This window comes from Coregonus clupeaformis, chromosome 29, assembly GCF_020615455.1.
Source record: "Coregonus clupeaformis isolate EN_2021a chromosome 29, ASM2061545v1, whole genome shotgun sequence".
NCBI lineage: Eukaryota > Metazoa > Chordata > Actinopteri > Salmoniformes > Salmonidae > Coregonus > Coregonus clupeaformis.
In genome coordinates, this window is record NC_059220.1 from 7,676,470 (window position 1) to 7,702,473 (window position 26,004).

General features: G+C 44.5%; 1 protein-coding gene across 1 annotated transcript in view; it reads right to left on the minus strand.

The window, feature by feature from the left end:
• Window positions 1-26,004, minus strand: part of LOC121544610 (intersectin-2) — a 79,004-nt gene that overhangs the window by 5,565 nt on the left and 47,435 nt on the right. Inside the window, exons 21-33 of the mRNA XM_041854590.2 lie at window positions 19,779-19,975; window positions 19,105-19,154; window positions 18,323-18,489; window positions 18,191-18,236; window positions 15,732-15,853; window positions 15,295-15,391; window positions 14,723-14,917; window positions 7,461-7,582; window positions 7,107-7,213; window positions 6,764-6,947; window positions 4,871-4,969; window positions 4,210-4,377; window positions 3,480-3,692 (exon numbers count right to left, since the gene is read on the minus strand). Coding sequence (XP_041710524.1) covers window positions 3,480-3,692; window positions 4,210-4,377; window positions 4,871-4,969; window positions 6,764-6,947; window positions 7,107-7,213; window positions 7,461-7,582; window positions 14,723-14,917; window positions 15,295-15,391; window positions 15,732-15,853; window positions 18,191-18,236; window positions 18,323-18,489; window positions 19,105-19,154; window positions 19,779-19,975 — 1,767 coding nt within the window. The remainder of the gene's footprint in view (window positions 1-3,479; window positions 3,693-4,209; window positions 4,378-4,870; window positions 4,970-6,763; window positions 6,948-7,106; window positions 7,214-7,460; window positions 7,583-14,722; window positions 14,918-15,294; window positions 15,392-15,731; window positions 15,854-18,190; window positions 18,237-18,322; window positions 18,490-19,104; window positions 19,155-19,778; window positions 19,976-26,004) is intronic.

The following is a 26,004-nucleotide window of genomic DNA, read 5'->3' on the forward strand; positions in this document are numbered from 1 at the left end:
ACCCGTTGAAGTATCCTGGGGTAAGGAATGATAGTCACCGGTTGAAGTATCCTGGGGTAAGGAATGATAGTCACCCGTTGAAGTATCCTGGGGTAAGGAATGATAGTCACCCGTTGAAGTATCCTGGGGTAAGGAATGATAGTCACCCGTTGAAGTATCCTGGGGTAAGGAATGATAGTCACCCGTTGAAGTATCCTGGGGTAAGGAATGTTTTTGGTTTTTATGACATAATACAAGTCATTAATCGAGGAAAATATCGAGGAAAATAAGAACAATCCAAAATTTCTTTTTGATACTGTTGCAAAGCTAACTAAAAAGCAGCATTCCCCAAGAGAGGATGGTTTTCACTTCAGCAGTGATAAATTCATGAACTTCTTTGAGGAAAAGATCATGACCATTAGAAAGCAAATTACGGACTCCTCTTTGAATCTGCGTATTCCTCCAGGGCTTAGCTGTCCTGGATCTGCACAGCTCTGCGAGGGCCTGGGATCGGGAGAGACACTTAAGTGTTTTAGTACTATATCTCTTGACACAATGATGAAAATAATCATGGCCTCTAAACCTTCAAGCTGCATACTGGATCCTATTCCTACTAAACTGCTGAAGGAGCTGCTTCCTGTGCTTGGCCCTCCTATGTTGAACATAATAAACAGCTCTCTATCCACCGGATGTGTACCAAACTCACTAAAAGTGGCAGTGATAAAGCCTCTCTTGAAAAAGCCAAACCTTGACCCGGAAAATATAAAAAACTATCGGCCTATATCGAATCTTCCATTCCTCTCAAAAATTTTAGAAAAAGCTGTTGCGCAGCAACTCACTGCCTTTCTGAAGACAAACAATGTATACGAAATGCTTCAGTCTGGTTTTAGACCCCATCATAGCACTGAGACTGCACTTGTGAAGGTGGTAAATGACCTTTTAATGGCGTCAGACCGAGGCTCTGCATCTGTCCTCGTGCTACTAGACCTTAGTGCTGCCTTTGACACCATCGATCACCACATTCTTTTGGAGAGACTGGAAACCCAAATTGGTCTACACGGACAAGTTCTGGCCTGGTTTAGATCCTACCTGTCGGAAAGATATCAGTTTGTCTCTGTGAATGGTCTGTCCTCCGACAAATCAACTGTACATTTCGGTGTTCCTCAAGGTTCCGTTTTAGGACCACTATTGTTTTCACTATATATTTTACCTCTTGGGGATGTTATTCGAAAACATAATGTTAACTTTCACTGCTATGCGGATGACACACAGCTGTACATTTCAATGAAGCATGGTGAAGCCCCAAAATTGCCCTCGCTAGAAGCCTGTGTTTCAGACATAAGGAAGTGGATGGCTGAAAACTTTTTACTTTTAAACTCGGACAAAACAGAGATGCTTGTTCTAGGTCCCAAGAAACAAAGAGATCTTCTGTTAAATCTGACAATTCATCTTGATGGTTGTAAAGTCGTCTCAAATAAAACTGTGAAGGACCTAGGCGTTACTCTTGACCCTGATCTCTCTTTTGACGAACATATCAAGACTGTTTCAAGGACAGCTTTTTTCCATCTACGTAACATTGCAAAAATCAGAAATTTTCTGTCCAAAAATGATGCAGAAAAATTAATCCATGCATTTGTTACTTCTAGATTAGACTACTGCAATGCTCTATTTTCCGGCTACCCGGATAAAGCACTAAATAAACTTCAGTTAGTGCTAAATACGGCTGCTAGAATCCTGACTAGAACCAAGAAATTTGATCATATTACTCCAGTGCTAGCTTCCCTACACTGGCTTCCTGTTAAGGCAAGGGCTGATTTCAAGGTTTTACTGTTAACCTATAAAGCGTTACATGGGCTTGCTCCTACCTATCTTTCCGAGTTGGTCCTGCCGTACATACCAATACGTACGCTACGGTCACAAGACGCAGGCCTCCTAATTGTCCCTAGAATTTCTAAGCAAACAGCGGGAGGCAGGGCTTTCTCCTATAGATCTCCATTTTTATGGAACAGTCTGCCTACCCATGTGAGAGACGCAGACTCGGTCTCAACCTTTAAGTCTTTACTGAAGACTTATCTCTTCAGTAGGTCATATGATTGAGTGTAGTCTGGCCCAGGAGTGTGAAGGTGAACGGAAAGGCTGGAGCAACGAACAGCCCTTGCTGTCTCTGCCGGGCCGGTTCCCCTCTCCACTGGGGTTCTCTGCCTCTAACCCTGTTGCTGGGGCTGAGTCACTGGCTTGCTGGTGCTCTTTCATGCCGTCCCTGGGGGGTGCGTCACTTGAGTGGGTTGAGTTACTGACGTGATCTTCCTGTCTGGGTTGGCGCCCCCCTTGGTTTGTGCTGTGGTGGAGACCTCTGTGGGCTATACTCGGCCTTGTCTCAGGATTGTAAGTTGGTGGTTGGGGATATCCCTCTAGTGGTGCGGGGGCTGTGCTTTGGCGGAGTGGGTGGGGTTATATCCTTCCTGTTTGGCCCTGTCCGGGGGTTTCTTCGGATGGGGCCACAGTGTCTCCGGACCGCTCCTGTCTCAGCCTCCAGTATTTATGCTGCAGTAGTTTATGTGTCGGGGGCTGGGGTTAGTTGGTTATACCTGGAGTACTTCTCCTGTCTTATCCAGTGTCCTGTGTGAATTTAAGTATGCTCTCTCTAATTCTCTCGTTCTCTCTTTCTCTCTGAGAACCTGAGCCCTAGGACCATACGTCAGGACTACCGGGCATGATGACACCTTGCTGTCCCCAGTCCGCCTGGCCTTGCTGCTATTCCAGTTTCAACTGTTCTGCCTGCGGCTACGAAACCCCTACCTGTCCCAGACCTGCTGTTTTCAACTCTAAATGATCGGCTATGAAAAGCCAACTGAGATTTATTCCTGATTATTATTTGACCATGCTTGTCACTTATGAACATTTTTGAACATCTTGGCATGGTTCTGTTATAATCTCCACCCGGCACAGCCAGAAGAGGACTGGCCACCCCTCATAGCCTGGTTCCTCTCTAGGTTTCTTCCTAGGTTTTGCCTTTCTAGGGAGTTTTTCCTAGCCACCGTGCTTCTACACCTGCATTACTAGCTGTTTGGGGTTTTAGGCTGGGTTTCTGTACAGCACTTCGAGATATTAGCTGATGTAAGAAGGGCTATATAAAATAAAATTGATTGATTGATGGTCATAACCACTGTGATGGAGGCCTCCTGTAGCTCAGTTGGTAGAGCATGGCGCTTGCAACGCCAGGGTTGTGGGTTCGATTCCCACTGGGGGCCAGTATGAAAAATGTATGCACTCACTAACTGTAAGTCGCTCTGGATAAGAGCGTCTGCTAAATGACTAAAATGTAAAATGTAATGGAGACAGGGATGCATTTCATTTAAATGGGCTCTGATGAGTGACGCTTTTCCAATAGGAAGTGTCGTTTCTGTATCTTGCCAAGATGAGCCATTTGGAACTAATATGTGTGTGTGAGCATGTCCGTGGCGTGTGTGTGTGTGTGTGTGTGTGTGTGTGTGTCTCACCGGCTTGTACATCTTAAGTTGTGTGCTGTTCTTGCTGGTGAAGAGTCTGTCTGGTCCTGAGGAGCTGAACTGTTTGGCAGCGTGGGTGAGCAGTAGGAAGTCATTGAAGAGGAAGGCCCACAGCTCCTTATTGCTCTTCATCTTGTACACCTTCCCACTGTGCAGCAGCTTACGAGGCCCCAGGCAGTTAGTCAGAGAGTTAAACACAAAGTTCTGCAGGGGAGAGACAGGTTACAGAGGTGTGTGGTTGTGTGCGCGTTAGAGTGAGTGAGTCAGATACACAGATAGTATGTGTATACGGTGTGTGTATGTAGGTGTGTGTGTGTGTGGTTGTGTGCGCGTTAGAGTGAGTGAGTCAGATACACAGATAGTATGTGTATACGGTGTGTGTATGTAGGTGTGTGTGTGTGTGTGTGTGGTTGTGTGTGCGTTAGAGTGAGTGAGTCAGATACACAGATAGTATGTGTATACAGTGTGTGTATACTGTGTGTGTATACGGTGTGTGTATGTAGGTGTGTCTATACGGTGTGTGTATGTAGGTGTGTGTATACTGTGTGTGTATACTGTGTGTGTATACGGTGTGTGTATACGGTGTGTGTATACGGTGTGTGTATGTAGGTGTGTGTGTGTGTGTGGTTGTGTGTATGTAGGTGTGTGGTTGTGTGTATACGGTTTGTGTGTGTGTGTGGTTGTGTGTATGTGTACAGTATGTGTGTGTGTGTGTGTGTACCTCTGTGACTCCCTCACACTGTACGTGTGTCTGTATCCACTCCAACCTCTCACAGTTCTCCTTCTCCCTGACCCCCTCGTTGACCTGAGTACACAGCTCCTCGGCCCGCTCCAGAGCCTCTCTCAGGGGCCCGCTGTCTGCATGGTCCTCCTGGGTACTCTCCAGGATCTGACAATCAATCAATCAAATGTGTTTTTATAAAGCCCATTTTACATCAGCTTTACAGAAACCCAACCTAAAACCACAAAGAGCAAGCAATGCAGATGCACAGTGTCTAGGAAAAACTCCAGACACAAGAAATAAACCTGGGTTAAATGTACAACACGCACTGGTTAAATGCACAACACACACACACACACACACACACTGGTTAAATGTACAACACACACACACACTGGTTAAATGTACAACACACACACACACTGGTTAAATGTTCGCACACAATAATAATACACACCCGGGTACTATACACACATAGTCCCATGTAGAGTATGGCGCTTGCAACGCCAGTGGTTGTGGGTTCGATTCCCACGGGGGACCAGTACAAAAAAATAAAGTATGAACATGTATGCACTCACTAACTGTAAGTGGCTCTGGATAAGAGCTTCTGCTGAATGACTAAAATGTCAATGTAATAATGTTCACACAGACTCTGTCTTACGTTTTTGATGTGTAGAGGGTAGCGTGTGATCCTCTGCATGGGCTTCAGCAGGAAGCTGGATAAGGGCATGCCTTTACAGCGGTAGTCTGTGGCGATTTTCTGATGGAGGGAGGAGGAAAAACAATATTCAGTTTGAACGTACAACCTTTCATGTATAATCAGCACACTCAGGTTGGTATGTATCAGAAAGTTAGATGAAGTTCATCTTTCGCTTTCCTCCTCTTCCTCTCACTGCATGTTCTCCTGTCGTATTCTACCTCCTTTTCCTCTCACTGCATGTTCTCCTGTCGTATTCTACCTCCTTTTCCTCTCTTCTGTCAATTTAGATGTTCCCTGTCTTTACTTTTCCTCCTCTCTCCTGTACACCCCTCTCTTTCCTCTCTCCTGTACTCCCCCTCTCTTTCCTCTCCCCTGTCCTCCCCCTCTCTTTCCTCTCTCCTGTACTCCCCCTCTCTTTCCTCTCCCCTGTACTCCCCCTCTCTTTCCTCTCTCCTGTACTCCCCCTCTCTTTCCTCTCTCCTGTACTCCCCCTCTCTTTCCTCTCCCCTGTCCTCCCCCTCTCTTTCCTCTCTCCTGTACTCCCCCTCTCTTTCCTCTCCCCTGTACTCCCCCTCTCCTGTACTCCCCCTCTCTTTCCTCTCTCCTGTACTACCCTCTCTTTCCTCTCCCCTGTACTCCGCTCTCTTTCCTCTCCCCTGTACTCCCCCTCTCTTTCCTCTCCCCTGTACTCCTCTCTCTTTCCTCTCTCCTGTACTCCCCCTCTCTTTCCTCTCCCCTGTACTTCCCTCTCTTTCCTCTCCCCTGTACTCCCCTCTCTTTCCTCTCCCCTGTCCTCCCCCTCTCTTTCCTCTCCCCTGTACTCCCCCCCTCTTTCCTCTCCCCTGTACTTCCCTCTCTTTCCTCTCCCCTGTACTCCCCTCTCTTTCCTCTCCCCTGTCCTCCCCCTCTCTTTCCTCTCCCCTGTCCTCCCCCTCTCTTTCCTCTCCCCTGTACTCCCCCCTCTTTCCTCTCCCCTGTACTCCCCCTCTCTTCCTCCTCCCCTGTACTCCCCTCTCTTTCCTCTCCCCTGTACTCCCCCTCTCTTTCCTCTCCCCTGTACTCCCCCTCTTTTTCCTCTCCCCTGTACTCCCCCTCTCTTTCCTCTCCCCTGTACTCCCCCTCTCTTTCCTCTCCCCTGTACTCCCCCTCTCTTCCTCCTCCCCTGTACTCCCCTCTCTTTCCTCTCCCCTGTACTCCCCTCTCTTTCCTCTCCCCTGTACTCCCCCTCTCTTTCCTCTCCCCTGTACTCCCCTCTCTTTCCTCTCCCCTGTACTCCCCCTCTCTTTCCTCTCCCCTGTACTCCCCCTCTCTTCCTCCTCCCCTGTACTCCCCTTTCTTTCCTCTCCCCTGTACTCCCCCTCTCTTCCTCCTCCCCTGTACTCCCCTCTCTTTCCTCTCCCCTGTACTCCCCCTCTCTTTCCTCTCACCTGTACATCCCTCTTTCCTCTCTCCTGTACTCCCCCTCTCTTTCCTCTCCCCTGTACTCCCCCTCTCTTTCCTCTCACCTGTCCTGTACATCTCTCTTTCCTCTCACCTGTACATCTCTCTTTCCTCACCCCTGTACTCTCCTTCTCTTTCCTCTCCCCTGTACTCCCCCTCTCTTTCCTCTCCCCTGTACTCCCCTCTCTTTCCTCTCCCCTGTACTCCCTCTTCTCTTTCCTCTCCCCTGTACTCCCTCTTTCCTCTCTCCTGTACTCCCCCTCTCTTTCCTCTCCCCTGTACTCCCCCTCTCTTTCCTCTCCCCTGTACTCCCCTCTCCCCCTCGCTTTCCTCTCACCTGTACATCTCTCTTTCCTCTCTCCTGTACTCCCCCTCTCTTTCCTCTCCCCTGTACTCGCCTCTCTTTTCTCTCACCTTGAGGAAGTCTTTAAAGTCCTGTTGGTTGTCAGTCCTGCTCTGTAGCAGGGCAGCTCCGTTGAGTTGACATGAGCAGAACCGGATGTATGGCTGGAGGTGAGCCAGCTCTGACGCCAAGATGTCGCCTATCACCTGGACAGGCATGTTGTCACCCCCTGTCTTCTTACGCACATGCAGGGCCCTACGCACAAACATACACATTTAAACATACACACACATATAAACAAATGCACCACACACACACACACCGCATGTTCTTACCGCCTGAGCCGAAAATACACATACTGTACATATGATGAACACACCCCCCTAAACTCACAACCTGTCCTACCATACGTACTTGAGCAGTTTGGTGTTACAGGTGATGAGCTCCGTCCAGTTGACAAAGATCATGGCCATCTCTGCTTCCGTCAGACGTCCAGACTCAGACATGGGCTTATGGAACACCTGAACACACACAGAGTACAGTACATCAGTCTCTCTCTCTCTCTCCTCTGCCTGTCTCTCTCTCCTGTCTCTCTCTCTGTGTGTGTGTGTCTCTCTCTTTCTGTGTGTCTCTCTGTGTATCTCTCTCTTTCTGTGTCTCTCTCTCTGTGTGTGTCTCGCTCGCTCTCTCTCTCTGTGTGTGTGTATCTCTCTCTTTCTGTGTGTCTCTCACTCTCTGTGTGTCTCTCTCTCTGTGTGTGTGTCTTACCTCCATGACTATCTGTAGGTCCTCTACATATCTCTCCTCTGTCTGGAGGAGCTCGTGGATGTAACCCTGTCTCTTCCTCTCCTGGGGAGTCATAGAGTCCAGACTGTTCAGGTCAGCACACCCTGAGAGAGAGAGAGAGAGAGCGAGAGAGAGAGAGAGAGAGAGAGAGAGAGAGAGAGAGAGAGAGAGAGAGAGAGAGAGAGAGAGAGAGAGAGAGAGAGAGAGAGAGAGAGAGAGAGAGAGAGAGAGAGAGAGAGAGAGAGCGAGAGAGCGAGAGAGCGAGAGAGAGAGAGAGCGAGAGAGAGAGAGAGAGAGAGAGAGAGAGAGAGCGAGAGAGAGAGCGAGAGAGAGAGAGAGAGAGAGAGAGAGAGAGAGCGAGAGAGCGAGAGAGCGAGAGAGCGAGAGAGAGAGAGAGCGAGAGAGAGAGAGAGAGAGAGAGAGAGAGAGAGAGAGAGAGAGAGAGAGAGAGAGAGAGAGAGAGAAAGAGACTATTTCATCCTGGAATATCCAAGGCTTGAGGTCATCTGGCTTTGGCCTAAAGAGCAGGAACCTGGACTTCACCAAAGAATTTGGAAATACAGACATTGTCATCCTACAAGAAACATGGTATAGAGGAGACGGACCCACTGGTTGCCCTCTAGGTTACAGAGAGCTGGTAGTTCCATCCACCAAACTACCAGGTGTGAAACAGGGAAGGGACTCAGGGGGTATGCTAATTTGGTATAGAGCAGACCTAACTCACTCAATTAAATTAATCAAAACAGGAACATTTTACATTTGGCTCGAAATTCAAAAGGAAATTATCTCAACAGAGAAAAATGTCCTCCTGGGTGCTACCTACAGTGGGGGAAAAAAGTATTTAGTCAGCCACCAATTGTGCAAGTTCTCCCACTTAAAAAGATGAGAGAGGCCTGTAATTTTCATCATAGGTACACGTCAACTATGACAGACAAATTGAGAAAAGAAAATCCAGAAAATCACATTGTAGGATTTTTAATTATGGTGGAAAATAAGTATTTGGTCACCTACAAACAAGCAAGATTTCTGGCTCTCACAGACCTGTAACTTCTTCTTTAAGAGGCACCTGTTTGAACTTGTTATCAGTATAAAAGACACCTGTCCACAACCTCAAACAGTCACACTCCAAACTCCACTATGGCCAAGACCAAAGAGCTGTCAAAGGACACCAGAAACAAAATTGTAGACCTGCACCAGGCTGGGAAGACTGAATCTGCAATAGGTAAGCAGCTTGGTTTGAAGAAATCAACTGTGGGAGCAATTATTAGGAAACGGAAGACATACAAGACCACTGATAATCTCCCTCGATCTGGGGCTCCACGCAAGATCTCACCCCGTGGGGTCAAAATGATCACAAGAACGGTGAGCAAAAATCCCAGAACCACACGGGGGGACCTAGTGAATGACCTACAGAGAGCTGGGACCAAAGTAACTAAGCCTACCATCAGTAACACACTACGCCGCCAGGGACTCAAATCCTGCAGTGCCAGACGTGTCCCCCTGCTTAAGCCAGTACATGTCCAGGCCCGTCTGAAGTTTGCTAGAGTGCATTTGGATGATCCAGAAGAGGATTGGGAGAATGTCATATGGTCAGATGAAACCAAAATATAACTTTTTGGTAAAAACTCAACTCGTCGTGTTTGGAGGACAAAGAATGCTGAGTTGCATCCAAAGAACACCATACCTACTGTGAAGCATGGGGGTGGAAACATCATGCTTTGGGGCTGCTTTTCTGCAAAGGGACCAGGACGACTGATCCGTGTAAAGGAAAGAATGAATGGGGCCATGTATCGTGAGATTTTGAGTGAAAACCTCCTTCCATCAGCAAGGGCATTGAAGATGAAACGTGGCTGGGTCTTTCAGCATGACAATGATCCCAAACACACCGCCCAGGCAACGAAGGAGTGGCTTCGTAAGAAGCATTTCAAGGTCCTGGAGTGGCCTAGCCAGTCTCCAGATCTCAACCCCATAGAAAATCTTTGGAGGGAGTTGAAAGTCCGTGTTGCCCAGCGACAGCCCCAAAACATCACTGCTCTAGAGGAGATCTGCATGGAGGAATGTGCCAAAATACCAGCAACAGTGTGTGAAAACCTTGTGAAGACTTACAGAAAACGTTTGACCTGTGTCATTGCCAACAAAGGGTATATAACAAAGTATTGAGAAACTTTTGTTATTGACCAAATACTTATTTTCCACCATAATTTGCAAATAAATTCATTAAAAATCCTACAATGTGATTTTCTGCATTTTTTTCTTCTAATTTTGTCTGTCATAGTTGACGTGTACCTATGATGAAAATTACAGGCCTCTCTCATCTTTTTAAGTGGGAGAACTTGCACAATTGGTGGCTGACTAAATACCTTTTTCCCCCACTGTATATCCCCCCACTAGAATCCCCATACTTTAATGAAGACAGCTTCTCCATCCTGGAGGGGGAAATCAATCATTTCCAGACCCAGGGACATCGTCTCGTCTGTGGCGACCTAAATGCCAGAACTGGACAAGAACCTGACAGCCTCAGCACACAGGTGGACAAACACCTACCTGGAGGTGACAGCAATTAAAACAATACAGAAACACACTAAGGAAAAAGAAGGAACAGCATGTCAGAAATCAGCTCAATGTAATTGAAGAATCCATAGACTCTAACCACTTCTGGGAAAATTGGAAAACACTAAACAAACAACACGAAGAGCTATCTATCCAAAACGGAGATGTATGGGTAAACCACTTCTCCAATCTTTTTGGCCCTATAACAATGAACAAACAGCAAAAAAATATACATGATCAAATGCAAATCTTAGAATCAACTATTAAAGACTACCAGAACCCACTGGATTCTCCAATTACATTGAATGAACTACAGGACAAAATACAAACCCTTCAACCCAAAAAGGCCTGTGGTGTTGATGGTATCCTCAATGAAATGATAAAATATACAGACCACAAATTTCAATTGGCTATACTTAAACTCTTTAACATCATCCTTAGCTCTGGCATCTTCCCCAATATTTGGAACCAAGGACTGATCACCCCAATCCACAAAAGTGGAGACAAATTTGACCCCAATAACTACCGTGGGATATGCATCAACAGCAACCTTGGGGAAATCCTCTGCATTATCATTAACAGCAGACTAGTTCATTTCCTCAGTGAAAACAATGTACTGAGCAAATGTCAAATTGGCTTTTTACCAAATTACCATACGACAGACCACGTATTCACCCTGCACACCATAATTGACAAACAAACAAAACAAAACAAAGGCAAAGTCTTCTCATGCTTTGTTGATTTCAAAAAAGCTTTTGACTCAATTTGGCATGAGGGTCTGCTATACAAATTGATGGAAAGCGGTGTTGGGGGAAAAACATACAATTTATAAAATCCATGTACACAAACAACAAGTGTTCGGTTAAAATTGGCAAAAAACACACACATTTCTTTCCACAGGGCCGTGGGGTGAGACAGGGATGCAGTTTAAGCCCCACCCTCTTCAACATATATATATATATAAACGGATTGGCGAGGGTACTAGAACAGTCTGCAGCACCCGGCCTCACCCTACTAGAATCAGAAGTCAAATGTCTACTGTTTGCTGATGATCTGGTGCTTCTGTCACCAACCAAGGAGGGCCTACAGCAGCACCTAGATCTTCTGACAGTAAATCCCAGTAAGACAAAAATAATGGTGTTCCAAAAAAGGCCCAGTTGCCAGGACTACAAATACAAATTCCATCTAGACACCGTTGCCCTAGAGCACACAAAAAACTATACATACCTCGGCCTAAACATCAGCGCCACAGGTAACTTCCACAAAGCTGTGAACGATCTGAGAGACAAGGCAAGAAGGGCCTTCTATGCCATCAAAAGGAACATAAAATGTGATATACCAATTAGGATCTGGCTAAAAAATACTTGAATCAGTTATAGAACCCATTGCCCTTTATGGTTGTGAGGTCTGGGGTCCGCTCACCAACCAAGAATTCACAAAATGGGACAAACACCAAATTGAGACTTTGCATGCAGAATTCTGCAAAAATATCCTCTGTGTACAATGAAAAACACCAAATAATGCATGCAGAGCAGAATTAGGCCGATACCCGCTAATTATCAAAATCCAGAAAAGAGCAGTTCAATTCTATAACCACTTAAAAGAAAGCGATTCCCAAACCTTCCATAACAAAGCCATCACCTACAGAGAGATGAACTTGGAGAAGAGTCCCCTAAGTAAGCTGGTCCTGGGGCTCTGTTCACAAACACAAACAGAGCCCCAGGACAACAACACAATTAGACCCAACCAAATCATGAGAAAACAAAAAGAGAATTACTTGACACATTGGAAAGAATTAACAAAAAAACAGAATGCTATTTGGCTCTAAACAGAGAGTACACAGTGGCAGAATACCTGACCACTGTGACTGACCCAAACTTAAGGAAAGCTTGACTATGTACAGACTCAGTGAGCATAGCCTTGCTATTGAGAAATGTATTTATTCTTTTGAAACTTCTGAGTGTAATTTTTACTGTTAATATTTATGGTTTATTTCAATTTTGTTTACTATCTACTTCACTTGCTTTGGCAATGTTAACATACGTTTCCCATGCCAATAAAGGCCTTAAATGAAATTTAATTGAGAGAGAAAGAAAGAGGTCTCTCTCTCTCTCTCTCTCTCTCTCTCTCTCTCTCTCTCTCTCTCTCTCTCTCTCTCTCTCTCTCTCTCTCTCTCTCTCTCTCTCTCTCTCTCTCTCTCTCTCTCTCTCTCTCTCTCTCTCTCTCTCTCTCTCTCTCTCTCTCTCTCTCTCTCTCTCTCTCTCTCTCTCTCTCTCTCTCTCTCTCTCTCTCTCTCTCTCTCTCTCTCTCTCTCTCTCTCTCTCTCTCTCATGAGAGAGGATACAGAGACCTTGGGATCGTGCCTCGCCTTGGGAACACTTACAATAGGAATGGATCTACTGGATGAATGGAATCAGACATCAAACTTCATTTATTTGAGGGTAGGTCAGTCTACTTTGTTGCATTTTCTTATGGTTAAAGAAACGTCTAATATACTGTTGAAGAGATAGAGCTATATCTACAAACTGTGGGTGTTTATTTCAGAGATATGGTGTTGTGTTGACTGTAAACACAAGCTGTCCTCCAGATCCCTTCCACAGACAGTCATACCGTTAATGCTGTTCCAACATTCACCCAGGATGACCACAACACACAACCAAATGTTCCCTCTAAGCTGCGCTGTAGCAGTAGCCCCGAGACCCCCTGGACTGCACAAATATCAGCTCACAGAGAGAAGCACGAGACTGAACTTCACTCAACTTTCTAGAGAAGTGGTCAGCAACCGGTCGATTGCGATCGACTGGTCGATCTCCAAGGCATTCCTAGTCAAATCGCCAAACATTTCTGTAAAAAAAACAGATTCAGCTGCCCTGCGCGCCGGGTAGGCGAACTGTTGCCATTTTGAACTATTTCATGTGTCTGAAGGTACAAACTCTGCCTTCCCGACGGGCCCAGAGAGCAAATCAAGTGCACTATAGGCCCCCCGCTGGCCAATCGGATGGCTCAGATACGTAGCAGGCATGAATGAAAGCTACAGTAAAGTTGGTGCTGTGAGATTTCAAAACGTTTAAAACCACGACTAGAGAGAGACTGTCACCGAGTGAGTTCATGTGTAAGTTCTTACTAAGCACTGTCAACGCGTTTGTATTCAACACATTTATAAGCAATAAAATGCGCGTTCTTCCTATTTCCACACAACGCTACAACCAGCACTGCAGCGGTAATGAATGAGTAGGAAAGTGTTGTTATTATTAGCTGCTTGGGTCTTTTTTTAATATCCAGGAATATTTCACTTTCTCTGTTCGTAGGAGTGACAACATTAATTTGTGCATGAGGCAGAAAAAATGCGGTGCGACTTGAGTTTTGCCATCATCTGAAAGACGGTGTCCCTTTTCGGTCAGTGTCAATGGAGGAAAAGGAGAGTTGAGAGAGGTTGACCCTCAGTCTGCTACACTCTCCCTCCGCTGAGAGTGACCATCAGATGCAGGCACCATCAGCCCAGTAAAATAAAATAAAAAAGCTAATTATTTAAAACTCAGCTGTGCTTCACAAGTAATACAATAACGGATTTATTACCGGTGTGATCGTATAGCCTAGCTCAAATTTTGAAATTTAAAAATGTCCAGAACATCAATGCAATTCAAGCAAAGCCAATATGCGGTGATAATGTATTGGGCCTATAGCTTTCTGCACAAACCTCATTGCTACAGTACTGTTTCTAATTGGTTAATGTTGCATAGGCTTTCGTTTTTTAAGTCCTGTAAAAAAAAAAAATCTGAGCGGAAGATCTCAGCTTGCATTTTGTCTCAAAGTGATCTTGACTCAGAAAAGGTTGATGACCACTGTTCTAGAGTTTTCCCTGTTAACACTAGCAACGTTTCCCTTTACTGTGGCACTTGTGATCGAATCAACGCAATATTAGCCATTTTCAATGCAACATACCGAAACAAAACAAACTATGGAAGAGATTTTGTTGTAGGCAGAACGCGTCGGGGTAGGATTCTATTGCATTGACAGGCATGACTCAGCCCATACTCTACACAGACCGGTGCGTCATAACCAATCAGAGCTGCAGTAGGCCTATATGCAAATAGACCATTGCCATATATGGATCTGTGCCATTCACTTTGAACTGGACTGTGTTTACAGTATGAGCGGTTGTGAGTAGATGCGCTTGTTTTGAGATCAAAGCGAGAGCTGCATGTAGCCACGTGTACACATTTAGTTATATCCTCTGCTAGCTAGTGAGTTATTAGCCCAGTTATAGATAAATTTTTTTGTCAGCAATAGGGGAGTGATTGCTTCCTACAAGAGCACAAAACGTATACATTTCTAGACATCTTTGAAAAGCGAGTCAGGTACAGAGCTTTTTTTTTTTGTCTTAAAGGGGCAGTGTTGTATTTTGAGACAGGCTTAAATAAGCTAAGTAGCCAATTAAATAAGCTAAGTAGCCAAATTCACCCCTAACCTTTAGACCGCTAAACCCTTACCTTAACCTCACCCCTAACCTTTACACTGCTAAATCCTTACCCTAACCTCACCCCTAACCTTTAGACTGCTAAACCCTTAGCCCTCCCTGTCATGTGTACTGAGATGTACCTTATGTGTGTGTCAATCTGCCCTCCCTGTCTTGTGAACATTCCACTTTGAGAAATGATCATTTGAGAAAAACAACAAATTCGTAATGTACTCACATTGCTGGCTGGGGTCGGAGTCGGCAGTGGTCATCTTGACGTAATTGGTTGGGAACAGACCGGTGATCCCATTGACCTCTCCTTTCCACCAATCGGGGTCATTCTTGTCGAACACACTGATCAGCTGACCTTTGGAGAAGCTCATCTCATCCTCATTGGCTGCTTTGTAGTCGTACATGGCAATGACCTGACACACTGGAGGAGAGTGGGAGAGAGACGGAGAGAGACAGAGAGAGAGAGAGAGGGGGAAAGAGGAGGGGGAGCAGAGGAAGGGGAGAGAGAGGGGGGAGAGAGGAGAATGAGGTGTGAGGCAGTGGAGGCTGGTCGGAGGAGCTATAGGAAGACGGGCACATTGTAATGGCTAGAATGGAATAAATGGAACAGAATAAAACATGTGGTTTCCATATGTTTGATGTGTTTGATACCGTTCCATTCCAGCCATTACAATGAGCCCGTCCTCCTATAGCTCCTCCCACCAGCCTCCACTGGTGTGAGGGACTAAGTTCCAAATAAAACTAGTAAACTATACATTCACTTTTCTTCACTCATTACCTACTAAAGGTGTGTGTTACCTGGTAGACGTGCTGGTGTGGACTTGCCGCTGTTGGATCCCAGCATTTTGACGTGTGAGGCAGGAAACCAACCCTTCTGACGCTTCTTTCCCCGCGCCTTAGAGAGAGATCAACCATTTAACAAAATGTATCAATCTAAGGCTGCATTTAGACAGGCAGACCAATTCTGATCTTTTTTTCACTAATTGGTATTTTGACCAATCAGATCAGCTCTGAAAAAGATCTGATGTGACAAAATCTGATCTGATTGGTCAAAAGACCAATTAGTGGAAAAAATATCAGATTTGGGCTGACTGTTCTGATCTTTTCCCACTAATTGTTCTTTTTGACCAATCAGATCAGATCTTTTACCAATAATTGTGAATAAACGCAGCCAAAATCACATTGCCTTATTTCATTATAGTCCAAAACAACCATTAATTAATTAATCAGCCAACCTGCAGTTCTCCGAGCCACCAGCCGGTGGAATTCTTGCTGAGGATGAGGATGAGCTGTCCTGGTGCCAGGCTGAGCTGCTCTGTTCCTGTGGCCGTGTAGGCAGTGCTCACCTGGGCTATCTCTGGACACGCACACACACACACACACGCACAGACACAGACACAGACACAGCCACAGACACAGCCACAGACACACACACACACACGCACAGACACAGACACAGACACAGCCACAGACACACACAGACACACACACACACACGCACAGACACAGACACAGACACAGCCACAGACACACACAGACACACACACAGACACAGCCACAGACACAGACACAGCCACAGACACACACAGACACACACACAGACACAGCCACAGACACAGCCACAGACACAGCCACAGACACACACAGACACACACACAGACACACACACAGACACACACACAGACACACACACAGACACACACACAGACACACACACAGACACACACACAGACACACACAGACACACACACAGACACACACACAGACACACACACAGACACACACATAAGTAGGGAGTAACATCAGATGTAGAGGAAATGCAGAAGGAAAACAGGACCAGCGTGGGGATATACACTGCTCAAAAAAATAAAGGGAACACTTAAACAACACAATGTAACGCCAAGTCAATCACACTTCTGTGAAATCAAACTGTCCACTTAGGAAGCAACACTGATTGACAATAAATGTAACATGCTGTTGTGCACATGGAATAGACAACAGGTGGAAATTATAGGCAATTAGCAAGACACCCCCAATAAAGGACTGGTTATGCAGGTGGTGACCACAGACCACTTCTCAGTTCCTATGACGGAGTCTACAACCCACACAAGTGGCTCAGGTAGTGCAGCTCATCCAGGATGGCACATCAATGCGAGCTGTGGCAAGAAGGTTTGCTGTGTCTGTCAGCGTAGTGTCCAGAGCATGGAAGCGCTACCAGGAGACAGGCCAGTACATCAGGAGACGTGGAGGAGGCCGTAGGAGGGCAACAACCCAGCAGCAGGACTGCTACCTCCGCCTTTGTGCAAGGAGGAGCAGGAGAAGCACTGCCAGAGCCCTGCAAAATGACCTCCAGCAGGCCACAAATGTGCATGTGTCTGCTCAAACGGTCAGAAACAGACTCCATGAGGGTGGTATGAGGGCCCGACGTCCACAGGTGGGGGTTGTGCTTACAGCCCAACACCGTGCAGGACGTTTGGCATTTGCCAGAGAACACCAAGATTGGCAAATTCGCCACTGGCGCCCTGTGCTCTTCACAGATGAAAGCAGGTTCACACTGAGCACATGTGACAGACGTGACAGAGTCTGGAGACGCCGTGGAGAACGTTCTGCTGCCTTTCAACATCCTCCAGCATGACCGGTTTGGCGGTGGGTCAGTCATGGTGTGGGGTGGCATTTCTTTGGGGGGCCGCACAGCCCTCCATGTGCTCGCCAGAGGTAGCCTGACTGCCATTAGGTACCGAAATGAGATCCTCACACCCCTTGTGAGACCATATGCTGGTGCGGTTGGCCCTGGGTTCCTCCTAATGCAAGACAATGCTAGACCTCATGTGGCTGGAGTGTGTCAGCAGTTCCTGCAAGAGGAAGGCATTGATGCTATGGACTGGCCCGCCCGTTCCCCAGACCTGAATCCAATTGAGCACATCTGGGACATCATGTCTCGCTCCATCCACCAACGCCACGTTGCACCACAGACTGTCCAGGAGTTGGCGGATGCTTTAGTCCAGGTCTGGGAGGAGATCCCTCAGGAGACCATCCGCCACCTCATCAGGAGCATGCCCAGGCGTTGTAGGGAGGTCATACAGGCACGTGGAGGCCACACACACTACTGAGCCTCATTTTGACTTGTTTTAAGGACATTACATCAAAGTTGGATCAGCCTGTAGTATGGTTTTCCACTTTAATTTTGAGGGTGACTCCAAATCCAGACCTCCATGGGTTGATAAATGTGATTTCCATTGATCATTTTTGTGTGATTTTGTTGTCAGCACATTCAACTATGTAAAGAAAAAAGTATTTAATAAGATTATTTCATTCATTCAGATCTAGGATGTGTTATTTTAGTGTTCCCTTTATTTTTTTGAGCAGTGTACGTACATACATACGTATATCCATCCATCCATCCATCCATCCATCCATCCATCCATCCATCCATCCATCCATCCATCCATCCATCCATCCATCCATCCATCCATCCATCCATCCATCCATCCATCCATCCATACATCCATACATCCATACATCCATACATCCATACATCCATACATACATACATACATACATACATACATACATACATACATACATACATACATACATACATACATACATACATCCATCCATCCATCCATCCATCCATCCATCCATCCATCCATCCATCCATCCATACATACATCCATTTCTCCAGTTGACTTACCTGGCTTCTTCCCATGCTGATCTGGCTTCCCCGAGTTGCTGGATGTCTGAAATAACAAGTTAGAGTACTTAGGTCTTAAGTACAAGCCAGATACAAGTTATAGTCAAGGACATGTGTGTGTTTGTGTCTTACGTCTGCCTCTTTGGGTTTGACGTAGTTGGAAGGGAACACTCCAGTGCGGTCTCCGATGCCTCCGCTCCACCACTCTCCCTCTCTCTGGGTCACCAGGATCACATCACCCTCTCTAAACGTCAGGTCGCCAGGCTCTGGGCTCTCATAGGTGTACAGCGCCACGTACTCTGATTGGATGATACAAACCATGACCTCTCAGAGAGACATTCTTATTGGATGATACAAACCATGACCTCTCAGAGAGAGATTCTTATTGGGTGACACAATTCACTACAGAATCTTGCACCGTCTGAGAAGGCAGAACTGTATTTTATAATGTTCCCAACACAAGAACTGAATCTGGTAAGAGTGCTTTTGCAGAAGGACCTAAAACTAGATTTTATTCTGATTGATTGATTAAACCTGCTCTATAAGTTCTCTTTTGCCCTTTGCACTGTTTTAACTTCAATGCATTGTTATGTTGTGTAACTGTATGTATGCTGCTTTGTTGTAAATCTCAATGTGAATGGTTAAATAAAGGAGGAATAAAATAAAAACATGACCTCTCAGAGGGAGATTCTGATTGGATGACACAAAACATGACCTCTCAGAGGGAGATTCTGATTGGATGACACAAAACATGACCTCTCAGAGACACAGAGGAACGTTTTTGTTTGTCTGAAGGGTGTCTATCATCAGTCTGGAGAGATCTTATTGTAGAATGGGTTTATATCCATAACAAAGAGATTAGGAAGGAGAGGGGGGGTGAGAGAGAGAGAGAAAGAGAGGGAGAGAGAGAGTACCTTCCTGTTGAGCAGCATCTGAGGCCTCAGATTCATCGGAATACGTCAGGCTGAGACAAGACAAATGGACATTAATAAAACAAAAAAATGCTTTCCTATCATAAGACCAGTACTACTGTGGCCAGTAACCATGGGCACAGTAACCATGGGCACAGTAACCATGCTCACGTACCACACAAGCAGCCGTGCACACATATTTTCAGGTACACATGACTGAATTCTACACACAAACACACGACTGAATTCCTTCACTGTGTGTGTGTGTGTGTGTGTGTGTGTGTGTGAGGGAGGTGTGTGTGTGGTGTGTGTGTGTGTATGAGGGAGGTGTGTGTGTGTGTGAGGGAGGTGTGTGTGTGTGTGAGGGAGGTGTGTGAGTGTGAGTGAGGGAGAAGTGTGAGGGAGGTGTGTGTGGGAGGGAGGTGTGTGAGTGTGAGTGAGGGAAGTGTGTGTGTGTGTGTGTGTGTGTGAGTGAGGGAGGGAGGTGTGTGTGTGAGGGAGAAGTGTGAGGGAGGTGTGTGAGTGTGAGTGAGGGAGGTGTGTGTGAGGGAGGTGTGTGTGAGGGAGGTGTGTGTGGGAGGGAGGTGTGTGAGTGTGTGTGACGGAGGTGTGTGTGTGTGAGGGGTGTGTGAGAGAGAGGTGTGTGAAGGAGGTGTGTGGGAAGTGTGTGTATTTACGCAGTGGTGTTGTCATTGTCTCCCAGCAGTGTGACGTGTGTTTTGGGGAACCAGCCCTGAACCCCGTTGAGCTCCCCCAGCCACCAGCTGTCCTGCTGCTCCAGCACCCGGATCACATCCTCCTTACTGAAGTTCAGATGGCTCTCGGTCTTAGCCGTCCACGAACACAGAGCCTGGGCCTGCAGGTTACCCACCACCTACAGAGAGAGAGAAGGAAGGATGGAGGGAGAGATAGAGCAAGGAGGTAGAGAGAAAGAGGGTGATAGAGGGCAAAAGGATGGGGTAGGTGATATTGTAGGGGATATTGTAGGGGATATTGTAGGGGATATTGTAGGGGATATTGTAGGGGATATTCCAGGTGATATTGTAGGGGATATTGTAGGGGATATTGTAGGGGATATTGTAGGGGATATTCCAGGGGATATTGTAGGGGATATTGTAGGGGATATTGTAGGTGCTATTGTAGGGGATATTATAGGGGATATTCCAGGTGATATTCCAGGGGATATTCCAGGGGATATTGTAGGGGATATTGTAGGTGATATTGTAGGTGATATTGTAGGTGATATTGTAGGTGATATTGTAGGGGATATTGTAGGGGATATTATAGGGGATATTCCAGGTGATATTCCAGGTGATATTCCAGGGGATATTGTAGGGGATATTGTAGGGGATATTGTAGGGGATATTGTAGGGGATATTCCAGGTGATATTGTAGGGGATATTGTAGGTGATATTCCAGGTGATATTGTAGGGGATATTGTAGGGGATATTGTAGGGGATATTGTAGGGGATATTGTAGGTGATATTGTAGGTGATATTGTAGGTGATATTGTAGGGGATATTGTAGGTGATATTGTAGGTGATATTGTAGGTGATATTGTAGGGGATATTGTAGGGGATATTGTAGGTGATATTGTAGGGGATATTGTAGGGGATATTGTAGGGGATATTGTAGGTGATATTGTAGGGGATATTATAGGGGATATTCCAGGTGATATTCCAGGTGATATTCCAGGTGATATTGTAGGGGATATTATAGGGGATATTCCAGGTGATATTCCAGGTGATATTCCAGGTGATATTGTAGGTGATATTGTAGGTGATATTGTAGGTGATATTGTAGGGGATATTGTAGGTGATATTGTAGGTGATATTGTAGGTGATATTGTAGGGGATATTGTAGGGGATATTGTAGGGGATATTGTAGGGGATATTGTAGGTGATATTGTAGGGGATATTATAGGGGATATTCCAGGTGATATTCCAGGTGATATTCCAGGTGATATTGTAGGGGATATTGTAGGTGATATTGTAGGGGATATTGTAGGTGATATTCCAGGTGATATTGTAGGGGATATTGTAGGTGATATTCCAGGTGATATTGTAGGGGATATTGTAGGGGATATTGTAGGGGATATTGTAGGTGATATTGTAGGGGATATTGCAGGTGATATTGCAGGTGATATTGTAGGGGATATTGTAGGGGGATATTGTAGGGGATATTATAGGGGATATTCCAGGTGATATTCCAGGGGATATTGTAGGGGATATTGTAGGGGATATTGTAGGGGATATTGTAGGTGATATTGTAGGGGATATTGTAGGTGATATTCCAGGTGATATTGTAGGGGATATTGTAGGGGATATTGTAGGGGATATTGTAGGTGATATTGTAGGGGATATTGTAGGGGATATTGTAGGTGATATTGTAGGTGATATTGTAGGTGATATTGTAGGTGATATTGTAGGTGATATTGTAGGGGATATTGTAGGTGATATTGTAGGTGATATTGTAGGTGATATTGTAGGTGATATTGTAGGGGATATTGTAGGGGATATTGTAGGGGATATTGTAGGTGATATTGTAGGGGATATTATAGGGGATATTCCAGGTGATATTCCAGGTGATATTGTAGGGGATATTGTAGGTGATATTGTAGGGGATATTGTAGGTGATATTCCAGGTGATATTGTAGGGGATATTGTAGGTGATATTCCAGGTGATATTGTAGGGGATATTGTAGGGGATATTGTAGGGGATATTGTAGGTGATATTGTAGGGGATATTGCAGGTGATATTGCAGGTGATATTGTAGGGGATATTGTAGGGGATATTGTAGGGGATATTATAGGGGATATTCCAGGTGATATTCCAGGGGATATTGTAGGGGATATTGTAGGGGATATTGTAGGGGATATTGTAGGTGATATTGTAGGGGATATTGTAGGTGATATTCCAGGTGATATTGTAGGGGATATTGTAGGGGATATTGTAGGTGATATTGTAGGGGATATTGTAGGGGATATTGTAGGTGATATTGTAGGTGATATTGTAGGTGATATTGTAGGTGATATTGTAGGTGATATTGTAGGTGATATTGTAGGGGATATTGTAGGTGATATTGTAGGGGATAATGTAGGGGATATTGTAGGTGATATTGTAGGGGATATTGTAGGTGATATTGTAGGTGATATTGTAGGTGATATTGTAGGTGATATTGTAGGTGATATTGTAGGTGATATTGTAGGTGATATTGTAGGGGATATTGTAGGTGATATTGTAGGTGATATTGTAGGTGATATTGTAGGGGATATTGTAGGTGATATTGTAGGTGATATTGTAGGGGATATTGTAGGGGATATTGTAGGGGATATTGTAGGGGATATTGTAGGGGATATTGTAGGGGATATTGTAGGTGATATTGTAGGTGATATTGTAGGTGATATTGTAGGGGATATTGTAGGTGATATTGTAGGGGATATTGCAGGTGATATTGCAGGTGATATTGTAGGGGATATTGTAGGTGATATTGTAGGGGATATTGTAGGGGATATTGTAGGGGATATTATAGGGGATATTATAGGGGATATTCCAGGTGATATTCCAGGGGATATTGTAGGGGATATTGTAGGGGATATTGTAGGGGATATTGTAGGTGATATTGTAGGGGATATTGTAGGTGATATTGTAGGGGATATTGTAGGTGATATTGTAGGTGATATTGTAGGGGATATTGTAGGTGATATTGTAGGGGATAATGTAGGGGATATTGTAGGTGATATTGTAGGGGATATTGTAGGTGATATTGTAGGTGATATTGTAGGTGATATTGTAGGTGATATTGTAGGTGATATTGTAGGTGATATTGTAGGGGATATTGTAGGTGATATTGTAGGTGATATTGTAGGTGATATTGTAGGTGATATTGTAGGGGATATTGTAGGTGATATTGTAGGGGATATTGTAGGTGATATTGTAGGTGATATTGTAGGGGATATTGTAGGTGATATTGTAGGGGATATTGTAGGGGATATTGTAGGTGATATTGTAGGGGATATTGTAGGGGATATTGTAGGTGATATTGTAGGGGATATTGTAGGTGATATTGTAGGGGATATTGCAGGTGATATTGCAGGTGATATTGTAGGGGATATTGTAGGTGATATTGTAGGGGATATTGTAGGGGATATTGTAGGTGATATTGTAGGGGATATTGTAGGTGATATTCCAGGTGATATTGTAGGGGATATTGTAGGTGATATTGTAGGGGATATTGTAGGTGATATTCCAGGTGATATTGTAGGGGATATTGTAGGGGATATTGTAGGTGATATTCCAGGTGATATTGTAGGGGATATTGTAGGTGATATTGCAGGTGATATTGTAGGGGATATTGTAGGGGATATTGTAGGGGATATTGTAGGTGATATTGCAGGGGATATTGTAGGTGATATTGCAGGTGATATTGTAGGGGATATTCCAGGTGATATTGTAGGGGATATTGTAGGTGATATTGTAGGGGATATTGTAGGTGATATTCCAGGTGATATTGTAGGGGATATTGTAGGTGATATTGTAGGGGATATTGTAGGGGATATTGTAGGTGATATTCCAGGTGATATTGTAGGGGATATTGTAGGTGATATTGCAGGTGATATTGTAGGGGATATTGTAGGGGATATTGTAGGGGATATTGTAGGTGATATTGCAGGGGATATTGTAGGTGATATTGCAGGTGATATTGTAGGGGATATTCCAGGTGATATTGTAGGGGATATTGTAGGTGATATTGTAGGTGATATTGTAGGGGATATTGTAGGGGATATTGTAGGTGATATTGCAGGTGATATTGTAGGGGATATTCCAGGTGATATTGTAGGGGATATTGTAGGTGATATTGCAGGTGATATTGTAGGGGATATTGTAGGGGATATTGTAGGTGATATTGTAGGTGATATTGTAGGTGATATTGTAGGGGATATTGTAGGGGATATTGTAGGGGATATTGTAGGGGATATTGCAGGTGATATTGCAGGTGATATTGTAGGGGATATTGTAGGGGATATTGTAGGGGATATTATAGGGGATATTCCAGGTGATATTCCAGGGGATATTGTAGGGGATATTGTAGGGGATATTGTAGGGGATATTGTAGGTGATATTGTAGGGGATATTGTAGGTGATATTCCAGGTGATATTGTAGGGGATATTGAAGGGGATATTGTAGGTGATATTGTAGGGGATATTGTAGGGGATATTGTAGGGGATATTGTAGGGGATATTGTAGGGGATATTGTAGGTGATATTGTAGGTGATATTGTAGGTGATATTGTAGGTGATATTGTAGGTGATATTGTAGGTGATATTGTAGGGGATATTGTAGGTGATATTGTAGGTGATATTGTAGGGGATATTGTAGGGGATATTGTAGGTGATATTGTAGGTGATATTGTAGGGGATATTGTAGGTGATATTGTAGGGGATATTGTAGGTGATATTGTAGGTGATATTGTAGGTGATATTGTAGGTGATATTGTAGGGGATATTGTAGGGGATATTGTAGGGGATATTGTAGGGGATATTGTAGGTGATATTGTAGGTGATATTGTAGGTGATATTGTAGGGGATATTGTAGGGGATATTGTAGGTGATATTGTAGGTGATATTGTAGGGGATATTGTAGGTGATATTGTAGGTGATATTCCAGGTGATATTGTAGGGGATATTGTAGGGGATATTGTAGGTGATATTGTAGGGGATATTGTAGGTCATATTGTAGGGGATATTCCAGGTGATATTCCAGGGGATATTGTAGGGGATATTGTAGGTGATATTGTAGGGGATATTGTAGGTGATATTGTAGGGGATATTGTAGGGGATATTGTAGGTGATATTGTAGGTGATATTGTAGGTGATATTGTAGGGGATATTGTAGGGGATATTGTAGGGGATATTGTAGGTGATATTGTAGGTGATATTGTAGGTGATATTGTAGGTGATATTGTAGGGGATATTGTAGGTGATATTGTAGGGGATAATGTAGGGGATATTGTAGGTGATATTGTAGGGGATATTGTAGGTGATATTGTAGGGGATATTGTAGGTGATATTGTAGGTGATATTGTAGGTGATATTGTAGGTGATATTGTAGGTGATATTGTAGGTGATATTGTAGGGGATATTGTAGGTGATATTGTAGGGGATATTGTAGGTGATATTGTAGGTGATATTGTAGGGGATATTGTAGGTGATATTGTAGGGGATATTGTAGGGGATATTGTAGGGGATATTGTAGGGGATATTGTAGGTGATATTGTAGGTGATATTGTAGGGGATATTGTAGGGGATATTGTAGGGGATATTGTAGGGGATATTGTAGGTGATATTGTAGGGGATATTGCAGGTGATATTGCAGGTGATATTGTAGGGGATATTGTAGGGGATATTGTAGGTGATATTGTAGGGGATATTGTAGGTGATATTCCAGGTGATATTGTAGGGGATATTGTAGGGGATATTGTAGGTGATATTCCAGGTGATATTGTAGGGGATATTGTAGGTGATATTGTAGGTGATATTGTAGGTGATATTGTAGGGGATATTGTAGGGGATATTGTAGGTGATATTGTAGGTGATATTGTAGGGGATATTGTAGGTGATATTGTAGGTGATATTCCAGGTGATATTGTAGGGGATATTGTAGGGGATATTGTAGGTGATATTGTAGGGGATATTGTAGGTGATATTGTAGGTGATATTGTAGGGGATATTCCAGGTGATATTCCAGGGGATATTGTAGGGGATATTGTAGGTGATATTGTAGGGGATATTGTAGGTGATATTGTAGGGGATATTGTAGGGGATATTGTAGGTGATATTGTAGGTGATATTGTAGGGGATATTGTAGGGGATATTGTAGGGGATATTGTAGGGGATATTGTA